The 16567-nt window shown below is 31.3% G+C and overlaps 2 protein-coding genes across 3 annotated transcripts; both read right to left on the reverse strand.

Annotated features, from left to right (window-relative positions):
* Positions 1–3903: 3903 nt before the first annotated feature.
* On the reverse strand, positions 3904–4706 carry LOC119606885 (glycine-rich cell wall structural protein-like). 2 transcript variants are annotated; one of them, XM_037960541.1, is made up of 3 exons: positions 4628–4706; positions 4464–4536; positions 3904–4373 (listed from the first exon to the last, which is right to left on the reverse strand). In XM_037960541.1, exons 1-3 carry the CDS (start codon positions 4631–4633, stop codon positions 3982–3984), a joined length of 471 nt encoding a protein of 156 aa, XP_037816469.1. In that variant the 5' UTR covers positions 4634–4706; the 3' UTR covers positions 3904–3981. The 2 variants fall into 2 exon arrangements, with proteins under 2 accessions (XP_037816469.1, XP_037816468.1); XM_037960540.1 differs by having other exon boundaries at positions 4461–4536.
* Positions 4707–10552: 5846 nt separating this feature from the next.
* LOC119606866 (glycine-rich cell wall structural protein-like) lies at positions 10553–16094 on the reverse strand. Its single transcript, XM_037960516.1, has 3 exons — positions 15891–16094; positions 15095–15802; positions 10553–11271 (listed from the first exon to the last, which is right to left on the reverse strand). Exons 1-3 carry the CDS (start codon positions 15894–15896, stop codon positions 10705–10707), a joined length of 1281 nt encoding a protein of 426 aa, XP_037816444.1. The 5' UTR covers positions 15897–16094; the 3' UTR covers positions 10553–10704.
* Positions 16095–16567: the final 473 nt, after the last annotated feature.

A 16567-nucleotide genomic window follows, 5' to 3' on the forward strand; every position in this document is an offset into this window, starting at 1 on the left:
CAAAATTTCGCGTATATATTCAAGCTGCTGTTGCTAATATATTAAAATTTGAGTGTAGTACTAGAGTTATAACCAAAATTAGGACCTATCACTACGTGGTAGCCAGTAGTGTTCTAATAACGAAAATATTTTTCTCGGATCATTTTGGTGCAAGTCGATTATCTAAAACCATTCACAAACAAATTTACATGAATTTTTAATAGTAATAGGGATAAACCACCGCCTCTATCTATGATTTTCTTCCGTGTAAATGTCGTGGTCAAACGATGACACTAGTTTATATCGAAAATTTACAGTTTTGTATTAAAAAATTTAAAAATTTGAAAAGTGATATATTTTTTCGACGTATATTTTTATGCCCTATGGGGAATGGATAGGGCCAATTGAAATTTTTCAAAAATTTTGTAAAAGTTAATTATGGATATTATTTTGAGTCTGAACTTATCTTTGTAAAGCTGAACAATATTGATCATATACCAACTTTAAAGTATACCAATCGTCTCAATACAGTTTTCTAAGTTGATAAAACCATGTAAATCATGTTAAAGAAACCCGTAGAAAAGTAACGAAATTGATACAATCCGTTGTCAAAAGTGAGCTTACAACGTTTGTTAACATTTAGTCAGACCTCGCTTGATCCCACACAGAGGGAAGAAACCGGTAGAAAAGTAACGTTTGTTAACATTTATACAACGGATGTGTATAAAATTAAAATAACACCCAGTTTACATTTTGAAACAACCACTGTAGTTTTGACAACGCATCGTTGTCATTGCAACAACGCATTGTTGTTATTTTGATTACACTTTGTGTCATTTCGGCAATGCATCGTTGTGATTTCGACAACTTAACGTTCTGTTTGACAACATAGCGTTGTCACTTTTATAACACATTATTATTTTTTTGTTGATTTGATAACGTTGTTTACTTTTTTATATTTTTGTTGTTGGTTTGTCAACTATCCGTACATACTTTGACAATAAATGTTATTGAAAAATTATAAACACTTTGGTGTCAATTTGGTACCAGGCGTGTATAATTTTAAAATGTCTTTTTTCTCTCTGTGTAGACCCCATACAAAGTCCACTTCAGAAAATTACTTATAATTGTTGTAGGATATTATATGGTCGGCCATGCGCGAATCGATTCTTGCTGCGGCACAGCCTTAATTAAAATATCAACAAATTCATAACGTTTGTTATTATGTATATATTATTACCTTTGCATATAAAGATTAATCGATTTTTCAGTAGCTAGGAATTTTTCCGTCCACTTAAAATAATGTAATTATTTTATTATTAACCAGATTTAAACAAGGCAGTAAATGTTTAAGTTAATATTTTAATTTGTTTATTATAAATATAAATCCATGCATATTTAATTTATTATAAAAATAAACATTTTGTATATTAAATAATATTCGCACACCCTCTTGTTTATACAACAACTGGCTTTATTTATATCACCTTTCCAGTTCTATACACACAAAAGGTTTGAAATACCAGTTTGTTTTTTTTTTTCCTTTCAAAGATTTATTACTATAGCCAAAATTAGATTTTGATTGCCAATCGAAATTAATATTAGCAATAAGTTATTAATCTGCTTTCATTAAGGCTACAATGGAAGAATTTATTTATTTAAATACTTTATCAGTTTAGGTAGAAATTTAAATGCCATTTTTGTTAATAATTTGATTGCAGATTTAAGGCAAAACTATTTCTTGCACCCGACTACTTATTTAACTGAAACTAGTTATTCTTAACTTCCATTTAATAATACTAACCACCACATTATAGATTGTGAATCGAACACATCCCTAATGACTCAAACTTTTATATTTTCTCTAAACATAATTTAAAACAAAACCGTTTTTAATAAATGCATGTTTAATAGGAATTTTATATTTTTAGGTCATGATACTTGTATTAGACCTCTTATTAAAGGCCTCTTTAAAAATATGCGTGTCTGTCTATAACGCAATAAACGGAAAAAAGTTGACAGACGACCTTCATAGAAGAAGAAAAATATACATATGTATAAGTAAGACAACAAATTATAACGATTTAATCGACATTCGATGTTTGGTCTGTACTACGATTTCAAACATTCAAACAATAGTTTGATGATAACGAAAGACTTCTGTTGTGAAATTTTTGTTGTTTTTACTAATTTTGATTTAAATAAAATTTTATCTGTGAAGATTAAAGCAGCGGGTAGATTAATAAAAATGTAGACCAGACTATAGACTAGACTATAGACTAGACTATAGACTAGACTATAGACTAGACTATAGACTAGACTATAGACTAGGCTATAGACTAGACTATAGACTAGACTATAGACTAGACTATATAGACTAGACTATAGACTAGACTATAGACTAGACTATAGACTAGACTATAGACTAGACTATAGACTAGACTATAGACTAGACTATAGACTAGACTATAGACTAGACTATAGACTAGACTATAGACTAGACTATAGACTAGACTATAGACTAGACTATAGACTAGACTATAGACTAGACTATAGACTAGTAGACTAGACTATAGACTAGACTATAGACTAACTATAGACTAGACTATGACTAGACTATAGACTAGACTATAGACTAGACTATAGACTAGAACTATAGACTAGACTATAGACTAGACTATAGACTAGACTAGACTAGACTATAGACTAGACTATAGACTAGACTATAGACTAGAACTATAGACTAGACTATGACTAGACTATAGACTAGACTATAGACTAGACTATAGACTAGACTATGACTAGACTATAGAGCTAGACTATAGACTAGACTATAGACTAGACTATAGACTAGACTATAGACTAGACTATAGACTAGACTATAGACTAGACTAGACTAGACTAGACTAGACTATAGACTAGACTATAGACTAGACTATAGACTAGACTATAGGACTAGACTATAGACTGACTAGACTAGACTATAGACTAGACTAGTAGACTAGACTATAGACTAGACTATAGACTAGACTATAGACTAGACTATAGACTAGACTATAGACTAGACTATAGACTAGACTAGACTAGACTATAGACTAGACTATAGACTAGACTATAGACTAGACTATAGACTAGACTATAGACTAGACTATAGACTAGACTAGACTATAGACTAGACTATAGACTAGACTATAGACTAGACTATAGACTAGACTATAGACTAGACTAGACTATAGACTAGACTATAGACTAGACTATAGAACAAAATTTGATTGAATCGGTTTACTTTTTTTGTTACTTTAATAAGTGATTAATTTAACAAATAGATTTACGGACCAGTTTTTTGTGTGTTTTGCTTTAAACAATAGTAGCATGAGTCAACTGTATCAACATTAATAACATTTTTTAATTTGATAAACAAAATTTCCATGAATTCATTATGGACTAGTATTTCTTTACAAAACTAAACACAAAAGATTCAGTAAAGCCTATGTTATTATTAATTGTCATTTTAGTGATATACAAACATTTATTATTCAAAATAAATTTCCATTATTCTTTTGTTCGAATAAGTTAGGCAAATTGATTAAAAAATAATGAAAATTAATATTTTATGATTTATTTTCAAGATAAAACATATTTTTTGTTAAATATTTATTAAACTGTAAAAACTTACAGTAAGTACGTTAAAGATTTCAAAAGAAATTTGATGTCTTCTTTAATTTTATAGTAATTTAAAGTTAATTGATCAAGCAGATTTATAATTCTAAATTATGAAAAAAAATTTGCAAATAAATGATATTAATGTTAAAAGTGGTGGTTTTTTATTTGATTAATAATAAACTGTTAATCGATTTTTTTCTTCTAATTTGTGGTTTTCTACTTCCGAATATAGCATTTAAGGAGGAAATAAATGAGATAAAGTTTAAATAATGATAAAGTTTTTATTCGTTTTTCTAAATTAACGTTTCTATCTACTAAAACGAGATAAATTAGAAGTGTTTACCAGCCGCCACCGGAACTCCAGCCGCCACCGTGACCGCCACCACCGTAGCCGCCGCCTCCGCTATAGCCATGACCACCGCCGCCGGAAGTGGTGATGATTTTATAAACACTGACATGACCGCCAGAACTTCCGCCATGACCACCACCACCGTAGCTACCACCACCACCGTAGCCACCGCCACCATAACCGCCGCCACCACCGTAGCCGCCGCCACCACCACCGTAGCCGCCACCACCGTAGCCGCCACCACCGCCGGAAGTAGTAGTGATGATTTTGTAAACATCAACGTGGCCACCACCGCCACCTCCGTAGCCGCCACCACCGCCACCTCCGTAGCCGCCACCACCACCACTGTAGCCACCGCCACCTCCGTAGCCGCCACCACCACCTCCGTAGCCGCCACCACCACCACTGTAGCCACCGCCACCACCACCACTGTAGCCACCGCCACCATAGCCGCCACCGCCGTGGCCACCACCTCCTAGTAATCCCAAAAATCCGGCATTAGCTGTGGCCAAAATGCTGGCAACAGCCAAAACACAAACGAAAACCTAAAAGTTTAGAATAAAATTATTAACAAACCAACTCACTTCCTACTAGTTTTGCGAAATTATTTTATTGCAAGACATTTACGAATCTTACCTTCATTGTGTTAATCTTGTTTTGTTCTTAATTTTGAACTAATGTTCAAATTAAATCGTTCTATTGCTTTTATACTAATATTACTTTTTTCCATTTTAATTAAAATTCTTCCTCGATTTTTAATTGACATTAATAAACCTTCACCATCGTTGATTTGCATTCAAAATTTTGTATAAAACCAGTTTTTCGCGATTTTATTAAATTCTGTACAAAAAATGATGTTCTATGGATTTGCAAAAGAAAATAATAAAGAAGCAGAAATAATAAAATAATAGCTGTATTGTTTTTTTTTTTTTTTTTTAATTTAACATATTATTGTTATTCTAAGTGTGTCTGGTGCATTTGATATAATTTAAAAAAACTTTAGTTTTATTTTATTATTTTTTAATGTTTAAGTGAAGTATAGTTTTAGGATGTTGGTTAGAGTTTTTTTTTAATTGTTAGAGTAGTAAACAAAATTTGAAGATATTTCCCAGCAAAAATTTGACTTACCAGAATAGAATATAATTAGTATTTGCTACTTATATATTAGGATTTCAAAACATAATTTTAACATGCTGATGTTAAAGAACATAAATGTTTATTAAAAGTAAGGAGTGCGCACTAAAAATTTATTGCATTTCCATCGTGACGAACGTGACGGTCGTACGTTTTAAAGAGATGAAAAATATATATAAACATATATATTTTTTAAAAATTCTTGTATTTTTATATAGGGCTTCAATAGCTCTATAACTGGTCGGAAGAAGAAATTGAAAGATCTTAATGGCCCTAAGATATAAGTAGTTAAAGTGCGTGACGTGATGTGACAGAAATAGAAGTTGCTTATTTCTTTTTTGACAAGAATGTAAAAATCTGCGAGTTTCACCTGGCTATTTGATTAAAACCTTTTTTATTGTAATTTGGAATATTTTTTTATTTGTTTTTCAGCTTTTAGAACTAAAAAATTGTTTTCAGATTTTTTTGTACAAGCCGTTATGTGTGACGTGACCTGACATGACGTGATGTGATGTGACAAAAATTTCCAATGATGAAATTTGCAATAATATTGAAAATTAATTAGTCCATAGATTTATTTTGGACGGACATTGTTGAACGTTTTTGGAATCGGAGAAATATTTCGACTATTTAATAACATTTTAGTTGAAAATAGCTCCCGTATAAGAATAATATAAGAATTAACATTAATTAACTTTTAAAAAGCCTTATATCACCATAAAATTCAACACAAATAATTTTGACATACACAAAAATCGTTCATCCTATTTTTTTTTTAAATTGGTCCATGATTAGGCATAGCTTCCATACAAAGCCCACATTTGATATACCCATAAACTTGGATATATAACTAAAATTTCGCCATGCTGATAATACAAACACACAAAAAACTTTAAAATGTACAACTACTGACCCTTCTGATGATAATACAATAATCGGTCATAACGCCCATATAAAGCCGATATCCGAAAATCACTTTTTTCCATACATTTCTTAAAAATATCATTTGTTGAATTTCTGTGACGTGACAGACTTTGAAATTCTACAAAAAATAACCCCGCATAGAATTATTTTTTTTTCTTTTAAATTGAGTTCTATATACTAAACTTGATTTAGATTCAAAATTTTGAATACTTCTGAATGCTAACTAAGAAGTTATCGGGATAAATCCTGTTCAACGTGACGAACGTGACATTTAAAAGTCTATGAAAGAAAACCGAAAATTTGCCTTTTAAGGATCTTTATCTTTTTATATTTGTATGTTTTAAGATAACTATTATTCCAACAAATATTTTCCGATAAAAGTCCATTTAAGTATTAGCCTTTAAAATAATAAAAACTATTAAAAGCAAATGCTATTAAAGGTGCCTGAAATATTATTGTAACTTTTAATTCTGATTTCTCATCATAGTGGTTAAGAAAAGCTTTGGGGTCTTTAATTTAATAAAATTTGAATCTTTTTCTATAATAATTGAAGTTGAAATTTTATTTTTGATGACTTTTAGTTTTTGAGCCACGGTGAACTTTTCAGTGGAAATGCCCATATGTTTATTGTAATAAAATTGAAACTAAGAAGTGAATTGTTTTAAATATACATATTATATAAATAATAACAGATATGTTCAAGTTCCGAATTCGGCCTATTTTTTATCAAAATTTAAATTTTGGGACACATGTTCTAAAATCCCAAAGCTGGGATTAGAAAACGGAAAGTAATTTTGGAAGTCTTAACGTGTTTCCTATTTATCCGCCAATTATTCCCAGCCCCGAGAGAAATGTGCAAATTTGAAAAAAAAAAAAATTTTTTTTTGGGATATTGGCTACAATTTTTCGGGAATTGCGGGATTTCTTTTGACCTTTTGAGAAATTTTTTTACACTTTATTAATAAGAATGAAAAATTAAAAACAAAAAAAAAAAAAAAGTTGAAAATTCTATTGAGTTTTGCTAATAAATAAAAATTGTACTACATATCTGTTGAGTTTCGTTTGTAAATATCGGGAACAAATTTTAATGATCTTAATCTTTTTTATAGATCAAAATATTTTAAATAGATTTAAAAATTAAATTTTTTACTAAAAATCAGATTTTTAACTAAATATATATGTTTACTAAATTTCCAATTGTTTACTAAAAATTAAATTTTTAAATTTAAATTAAATTAAAATATAAAATTTGTAAACTAAAAATCCACTTTTTTACTAAAAAGTATTTTTTTTACTAAAAATCCAATATTTTATTAAAAATTCAATTGTTTACTAAAAATCTTAATTTTTATAAAAATCCAAATTTATACCAAAAATCTTAATTTTTAATAAAAATCCAAGTTTTTACTGAAAATCTAATTTTTTTTCTTCTAAAAATCCAATTTTTGTACCCTCCATATAATAGTTTGTCGTTCAGTGTGTAACACCAAGAAATATTAATTTAAGACCCAGCAAAGTATATATATTCTGGGTCCTTATGAAATTCTGAGTTAGCTATGTCCGTCTGTCTGTCTGCCTAAAACACGCTCACGTTAAAACTAAGCAAATGAAATCAACCAAATTCACCCAAAATATTTATTATTATCCTAAGCAGTTTGGTATTGAAAATCAGCAAAATCGGTTCATAACGTAAAAAGTTACGAATAAAAATTTCAGACTACCTCGAAAAAAATTAAGTTTTTTTTCCTAATTCTTAATAAGTTTTCTCAGAAACTACCAAAGATATTTCGATAAATTTTGTCCAAATTCACCCAAAATATCGATCCAATATTTCCCATAGCCCCCATACAAAGGTATATATTCCCGGAAATTAGTTTATCTTTAATAACTTCCTCAAATATATAATATATCGCAAAATTTTGTACATGCAAATATAATATGAACAAAAATCATACTATTAACGTAGATCTCAGTCGGTCCACAATTGATCATAGCTCCCATATAAGGTTCACTTCCGAAAATCACCTAAACGCACATATTTCATTGATAAATAAAGCTATTCTGATAAAATTCGACACAGATATGTTTTGTGCACATACAAATCATTCTACAACGATCTTACCGATCGGACCATTATTGGTCATAGCTCCCATATAAGGCCCACTTCCGAAAATCACTTAAAAGTACATATTTCATTGTCAAATAAAGCTATCTTGATAAAATTCGACACAAATTAGTTTTGTCTAAATATGAATCACTCTACGGAGTTTTTTTTTCGGGATATGCCTATAATTGGTCATAGGTCCCATATAAGGTCCACTTCCGAAAATCACTTAAACGCATATATTTCATTGAATTCAAAAGCTATAGGGATAAATAAAATTCGACACAAATATGTTTTGTGTACATACAAATCGTTTTACCAAATTTTTTTTATGGATCGGTCCATTACTGGTTATAGCTCCTATATAAGGCCCACTTCCGAAAATCTCTTAAAGGCGAATATTTCATTGTCAAATAAAGCTATTTTGATAAAATTCGACACAAATATGTTTTGTCTAAATATGAATCACTCTACGAAATTTTTTCCGGATAGACCCATAATTGGTCATAGCTCCCATATAAGGTCCACTTTCGAAAATCACTTAAACGCATATATTTCATAAAATTCTAAAGCTATAAGGATAAAATTCGACTTGAATATGTTTTGTGTACATATAAATCATTCTACCACTTTTTTCCCCGGATCAGTAAATTATTGGTCATAGCTCCCATATAAGGCCCATTTCCGAAAATCACTTAAATGCACATATTTAATTGTCAAATAAAGTTATCATGATAAAATACGACACAAATATGTTTTATCTTAGCTCCCATATAAGGTTTACTTCTGAAAACCTTAATTCCTTATTAAGTGATTATATCCGGATAAAATTCGACATGAATATGTTCTGTGTACAGATAAATCATTATAAAATGTTTTCGAATTGACCTATTAATATAAATTTTTCTGGACTTAATTAAAATTAGATTGACATATGCATATCAATACGGAAACAAAAATTTTTCAAAGTTATCTAAAAATTAGATAGTTAAATGGGTTTTAATTAAAAATAGCTTGCTGGTGGAGGGTATTTAAGATTCGGTACAGCCGAATATAGCACTGTAACTTGTTTTTACTAAAGGTTCTGTTTTTTTTTTTTAGTAAAAATCCAATTTCTTGCTAAAAATCTGACCTTAAATGAGGGCTAGGGTTAAATGTAGCCCAATCCTCATGAAATTTGGTAAAAAGATTTAAGTTCTTATGAATCATATTTCATCGTTACACTAGTATTTTAATCATGCTATAACGGATAAAATAATCTTCTGAAGGATACATTTTATGGATCAAATTTTGCCCAATCCTTGTTTATAAAGAATTTCATGATTATCTTGAGTTCCAGGATCAAATATGGGCCGAAGTTCACCATACTTAATATTATATCTCTGGGTGCATAAAACTATCTATAGCTTTTTCGGTTTAGACCCTAACGTGCTTTTCAATAGAAAGACATCCTAGATTGTTTTAGAATCTAACAAGGACCAGAATATATGGAATCGATGGAAAAATGACAATATCAATTGGTTGTAAACTTTGATTATGTATGTATATCAATCGGCTTCCGATCTACGTCGCCGATATTACTAATATTTACGACAATATGTATGTATATTTAGAACAGAAAAATCTCTTAAAATAGTAATATAATTTGAATAAAAGCTTTTTATTTGGGAGTGTTTCTCAATCATTTAACTCATCGCCGTGATTTAACATTAGTGATTGAATAATTAACAATAGTTGTTGACAGTCACATTCTGGGTATGCAATTTCTAGACAATTTCAGAACTAGTCTTGTATTTGAAAAATTTCCTAAAACAAATCAATTTTTATTTCACATTCTTCTTGAAACTTCGAAACGAGTTAGGTTTATTATTTCAAAACTTTTTTTTTTAATATTTGTTCTAAACATTTCCAGTTTGTTAACTAAAATGCATAATTTAATCGGGAGATGAGTAAGATAATGTGATTTTTGCAGCCAAAATCATCAATATTGTGCAGACATGTTTTGTTTGTTGTTTATACTATTTAAATAACTACTACTGTTATTTACTACTGTTATTGTTAAAAATTAAATTAAACAAATTTATGCACAGAAAAAACTGAATGGAATTAGATTTCTGGGTATTTTACTATTAAATAATTAATTATTTTTTTTCTGTTTATTATGTCCAACTCTTCAATTTCACGCCAAATGTGTTAATAAGTTATTAAATTTAAAAAGAAATTTAATAACTTATTTTATGAAATTCATTAGCTATTTTTGACTAATTGCTTTTCAGCAAGCTGATCGTTGTTTTTAATTAAATGAGTATGTATTTTTGTTTGTTCATAAACATTTGCTTATATATGACCTTCAAGTTTTTGCTTTGCTTTTGTTTTTAATTAGAAAAAGAACTAAATAATTGTATGAACGTTATTGATTTCTTATTGTGGAATTTTTTCTAAAGAAGATCGATAGATATGCAGTTTTTATGATAATTGGGCAATGATTAAGCTTTATTGGTTTTAATTATCGTTTGTCTTATTTTATAAAATTGAATTAACTGGAGGTGGTTTACCAACTGGATTTCCAGCCACCATGGCCACCACCGTAGCCGCCACCGTAGCCGCCACCGTAGCCGCCACCGTAGCCGCCACCATAGCCGCCACCATAGCCGCCACCACCACTAGAAGTTGTAATGACTTTATAGACATTAACATGACCGCCACCACCATGGCCGCCTCCATAGCCGCCTCCATAGCCGCCACCATAGCCGCCACCATAGCCGCCACCATAGCCTCCACCATAGCCACCTCCTCCATAGCCGCCACCGCCGTAGCCGCCACCGCCATAGCCGCCACCTCCGTGGGAAGTTGTAGTTATAACTTTGTAAACATCGACATGACCGCCACCACCGCTGTAGCCGCCACCGCCGTAGCCACCACCTCCGTAGCCACCACCGCCGTAGCCGCCACCACCGTGACCGCCATAGCCATAGCTGCTGGCATAACCGCCGCCACCACCACCACCATAGCCACCGCCGCCGCCAACGAGAGCTCCTTTAAGGCCACCTAATAATCCCAAAAAACCAGCATTAGCTGTGGCCAAAAGGCTGGCAACAGCCAAAACAGCAACAAATGCCTAAAAATATAAATAAAAAATAATTTTACTAATCCATTTAATTCATTCCTAACACTTTTGAAATCTTTTTTAATTAGTTATTATTTTTTTCAAGACTTCCGATTCTTACCCTCATTATGAGTTAAGTTTTGCTATAATTTCAAAACTAATTTTGTATCAAGATCGGTATATTGCTTTTATACTTTTGTTGCCTTTTTTTATTATCAATTATTTGAAGAAGTTCTTTCTCAAGTTTAAAGAGGGATTTACCCATCAACCGCAATATTAAGAGAGCTTCATCATTTTTGATTTGCACTTAAAATTTTGTTTAAAACCAGTTTTTCGAAGTCTATTTTTTTAATATTTTTCCATCAGTGACTTTAGTTAGATTTTGCCAAAATAAAAATATTTGAGAATTTGCATAATAATAATATAATCTTAAAATAATTGTTTTTATTTTTAGTTTTTTTTTTTATATATACATATATAATTTAACAAATTATTTATTCAAGGCGCAATTTGTGCATTTAAGTAATATCATAAAAAACGTAATTAATATTTTTTTATTTATTTAAATTTGTGCTTTTTTTCAACAAAAGTGTGGTATATTTTTAGGAGGTTATATGCATGTGTATGTGTGTTTTAGGGTTATTTTAGCGATTTTTTAAAGTGTAACGCAGTAAGCGTTATTTTTTAACGCTTGAGTAATGTTCACAGTATAATAAGGTATGAGAAATAACATTTATAATGATTAATGTACTAAAATACATAAATATATTATAGATAATATTATGTTATTATATTTTAATATTAAAGTAACGTTTCTTCGATAAAGCTTTACCCCCTTATTCAAAAACAAAATTTTTATTTTATAAACGGTTTATAAATTAGATTTTATATGGAAATTTTGTTTTTTAAACCTTTTATAAAATAAAAATGTTGTTTGTGAATAAGGGGGTTATTATTTAGTTAATGACTACTACAGCCAGTGTTGCCACTTTGGTTTTTTTTTAACCAAAATTCTTTATTTTATTTTCCAATGTGTAGATGTGAATTATATTTTCATTTTTGGTTATTTTTTTAAAATTATTTAGTTTAAGATTTATACTTTTTCATAAAAGGAAGCTTTAGAATTTATTACTTTAATTCCTAATCGGAAAAAATGTGCCAGGATTAAATTTTCTTTTCCATATCCTGATCTAAAACAGTGTTAGAAAAGTATGTACAATATTTTAAAAAAGAAAATTTATCATAAATTGAATGTTAATTTCGATAAGCGACTAACAAACACTTTGGTCCTTTTGTCATTTATTATGGCCGTTTACACATTTATTAGATTTATATTAGATTTATGTTGAGTTGTATTATCAGATATCGATATTGAGGCTTAGTTTAGAATTTGATCGAGTGGACTATATCTTGTTGGGTCTATTATGGACAGATCATCTTGAAACTTGATAAAGACCATAATTGGTCTTTTAAAACTTTTTTCCAATTTCATTACTATACCCCCTTTGTAAATGGTTATCAACGATAAAGGTCAGTTCAGAATGGGTTATACTTTCTTTTACGATAAGTCTATTCATTTCAGTTCTAGGGATCTTTTATGGTCGCTATTATTCTGTTATGTTGACGAAAAAGTCTTAGTCTAGTCTATAGTCCTAGTCTATAGTCTAGTCTATAGTCTAGTCTATAGTCTAGTCATAGTCTAGTCTATAGTCTAAGTCTATAGTCTAGTCTATAGTCTAGTCTATATGTTCTATTCTAGTCTATATAGTCTAGTCTATTAGTCTAGTCTTAGTCTACTATAAGTTTAGTCTAGTCTATAGTCTAGTCTATAGTCTAGTCTATAGTCTAGTCTATAGTCTAGTCTATAGTCTAGTCTATAGTCTAGTCTATAGTCTAGTCTATAGTCTAGTCTATAGTCCTAGTCTATAGTCTAGTCTATAGTCTAGTCTATAGTCTAGTCTATAGTCTAGTCTATAGTCTAGTCTATAGTCTAGGTCTATAGTCTAGTCTATAGTCTAGTCTATAGTCTAGTCTATAGTCTAGTCTATAGTCTAGTCTATAGTCTAGTCTATAGTCTAGTCTATGTCTAGTCTATAGTCTAGTATATAGTCTAGTCTATAGTCTAGTCTATAGTCTAGTCTATAGTCTAGTCTATAGTCTAGTCTATAGTCTAGTCTATAGTCTAGTCTATAGTCTAGTCTATAGTCTAGTCTATAGTCTAGTCTATAGTCTAGTCTATAGTCTAGTCTATAGTCTAGTCTATAGTCTAGTCTATAGTCTAGTCTATAGTCTAGTCTATAGTCTAGTCTATAGTCTAGTCTATAGTCTAGTCTAGTCTATAGTCTAGTCTATAGTCTAGTCTATAGTCTAGTCTATAGTCTAGTCTATAGTCTAGTCTATAGTCTAGTCTATAGTCTAGTCTATAGTCTAGTCTATAGTCTAGTCTATAGTCTAGTCTATAGTCTAGTCTATAGTCTAGTCTATAGTCTAGTCTATAGTCTAGTCTATAGTCTAGTCTATAGTCTAGTCTATAGTCTAGTCTATAGTCTAGTCTATAGTCTAGTCTATAGTCTAGTCTATAGTCTAGTCTATAGTCTAGTCTTTAGTCTAGTCTTTAGTCTAGTCTTTAGTCTAGTCTATAGTCTAGTCTATAGTCTAGTCTATAGTCTAGTCTATAGTCTAGTCTATAGTGTAGTCAATAGTCTAGTCAATAGTCTAGTCAATAGTCTAGTCAATAGTCTAGTCTATAGTCTTGTCTATAAATTAGTCTATAGTCTAGTCTATAGTCTAGTCTATGGTCTAGTCTATAGTCTATACTCTAGTCTTTAGTCTAGTTTATAGTCTAGTCTAAAGTCTATCCTATAGTCTAGTCTATAGTCTCATATCACACTGTGAACTCTATCTATCTTTATTGGGACGACATCAATTTTTTCATTCTGATTTACTGAGTCATAGACAAAACCTGTTGGAGATTGAGATGAATCATGAATGATTCGCTTAACCTAAAAGGAGATGCTCGCAGCGAGAACATTCGGGCTAACTAAGTTAATTTCGGCGAACTTACGAATCCTGTAGTCCCCGTGTGAACCACTAGTTATTACAACCAATTGCATTAAATTTGTTCGTTTTACAATTTTGAGGCAGTCTAGAGTCCAGATCATGTAGTAGCATTGTACAAATTTATCTTATCTATAGATATCTTAAATAATATTATTGAATGCTTTCTCCACTCTTTGTAAGGTGGCACGATCAATCATACAGCAATATTTGCTTAAATATTGGATAAAATAGGATCCACTTAGAGTAATCAGAAAATTATTAGTGCATGTTATGGTATTTGGAAAGCATTATTGTTGTATATTGACCTGGAAGATACCCATCCACATTATTTTATTTTAACAACTAACCGCTCTTTTCGAAAATCTCTACATTTACTTGTAAATAAAATTTAAATACAGATACACTTGACTTACAAATAAGTAAGTATGTCTTACAGATTCATCAATCATTCCCCTAATTTCCCCACACTCCATAGAAACACAATTATAATTTTGTTTTTAATATTTTTTTGGATTTTTATTTTTTTGGTCAACAATTAAAAAAATGTTTTAATTAATAACAACATTAATAATGTCTACACGTTGAAACTTAAAAAACTAGCAACAAAATGATTGGTTTTAGTAGCCAATCAGTAGAGGTGAATGGTGAGGAAACAGGAACAAAGTAATAAAATTGGAAATATATCACAAAAGATTAAAGATTAGATTGATTTAACAAAGCAATGGCAGATGTGTTTAATTGACTGGAGAAGTAGTCAATGTAGTGATTAGATTTACCAACCACCGTGACCACCAGAGGACCAACCGCCACCAATGCTGCCGCCACTGTAACCGGAGCTACCACCACTGACGACCTTAACGATTTTCACTTCACCGCCAGCATGACCACCGGAGGAGAAACCACCATGACCACCAGAGGAGAAACCACCACCATAAGAGTAGCCAGCATCACCACCAGAGAAGCCACCGTGACCGCCAGCAGCGAAACCACCATCTTCATGGACTACTTTAACGATTTTGACATCACCGCCAGCATGACCACCGGAGAAACCACCATGACCGCCAGAGAAACCACCATGACCGCCGGAAGAGAAGCCACCATGACCGCCAGAGGAACCGTGAGAGATGACTTTAACGATTTTGACATCTTCAACACCACCATGACCACCGCCATAGCCGCCATCGAAACCACCGCTGTAACCGCCATCGAAGCCACCACCGAAACCAGCATCATGACCACCTTCATGGACTACCTTGATAATAGAAGCGCTGCTGCCACCGGAGTGACCGCCAGAGTAACCACCGGAGTGACCGCCGGAGTAGCCACCGGAATGACCACCGGAGTAGCCACCTGAGTGACCACCGGAGTAGCCACCAGAGTGACCACCACCAACACCATAGCTGTAGCCACCGGAGCTACCACCGCCAAGGCCCAAAAATCCAGCTTGGGCAACAGCCACTAAAGCAAACAGGCATACGAAAACCTAAAAACATAAAATCGTATTTGTAATGAAATCCACATCACACCAATATCCAAATAGTATTCCATTCTTCGAGCTCCGGCAAACCCACCTTCATTTTGTTGTAATTTATGCTTAATTTAAAATCAAATTGTGTAGACGAAGCTAACCAAACTGTAGTTCCAAACTGTGTTTAGATAACTAATGATATTTTCAAAATTTGCACCAACTTTTATACTACAAACTTCAGACAACACTACGAGCGTTTAACAACGAGATTATGCAAAGAGATACAACATTTTATGTTCAAATGAGCGAGTATGTATCTGCATGTAAAATGAAAAAAAAAAAGACAAGCTAACGTAAGAAACATTATCGTGGTCGTCTTCGTCGTCATCAAACAACATTATTATGGGCTAAAAACAACATTTTTACAGCATTAAAGTGAAGGTGACCTAAATGAAAACGAAAATCTTTTTTACGAGAGTATCTTCATCATCATCTTCGATGTCATCCCATAAAGCTAATCAATTTATACTAGTCAGTTAGTTACTAAAAAATTTCATTACCTCATGACCACAACAAGGAAATTTCCAATAATAAAAATAGCAACAGGGATTTTTATTGGATTGAGCGGGATATCTTTGCTAAAATGTTCAGTTTCAAAAATTAAAATTTTGGAAGAAATTTCATGTTAAATAAAAACAATCTGCAAATAGTTTATTAATTATAAATTACTACTAATTTTTTAGCAAATTATTCCTAATTAACCATCATATCGAAATTTTA

The sequence above is a fragment of the Lucilia sericata genome, unplaced genomic scaffold (genome assembly GCF_015586225.1).
Source record: "Lucilia sericata isolate MDLA Ls3-8-SP2 unplaced genomic scaffold, ASM1558622v1 Contig000632F_arrow, whole genome shotgun sequence".
NCBI classification, from domain to species: Eukaryota; Metazoa; Arthropoda; class Insecta; order Diptera; family Calliphoridae; genus Lucilia; species Lucilia sericata.

Coding starts and splice junctions, on each gene's coding strand:
- LOC119606885 (XM_037960540.1), bottom strand. Junction 4,374..4,460: donor TTTGGGATTACTAGGAGGTG/GTGGCCACGGCG, acceptor GCGGCTACGGAG/GTGGTGGTGGCGGCTACGGA.
- LOC119606866 (XM_037960516.1), bottom strand. Junction 11,272..15,094: donor CTGGTGGTCACGGTGGTTGG/TAAATCTAATCA, acceptor TTATATTTTTAG/GCATTTGTTGCTGTTTTGGC.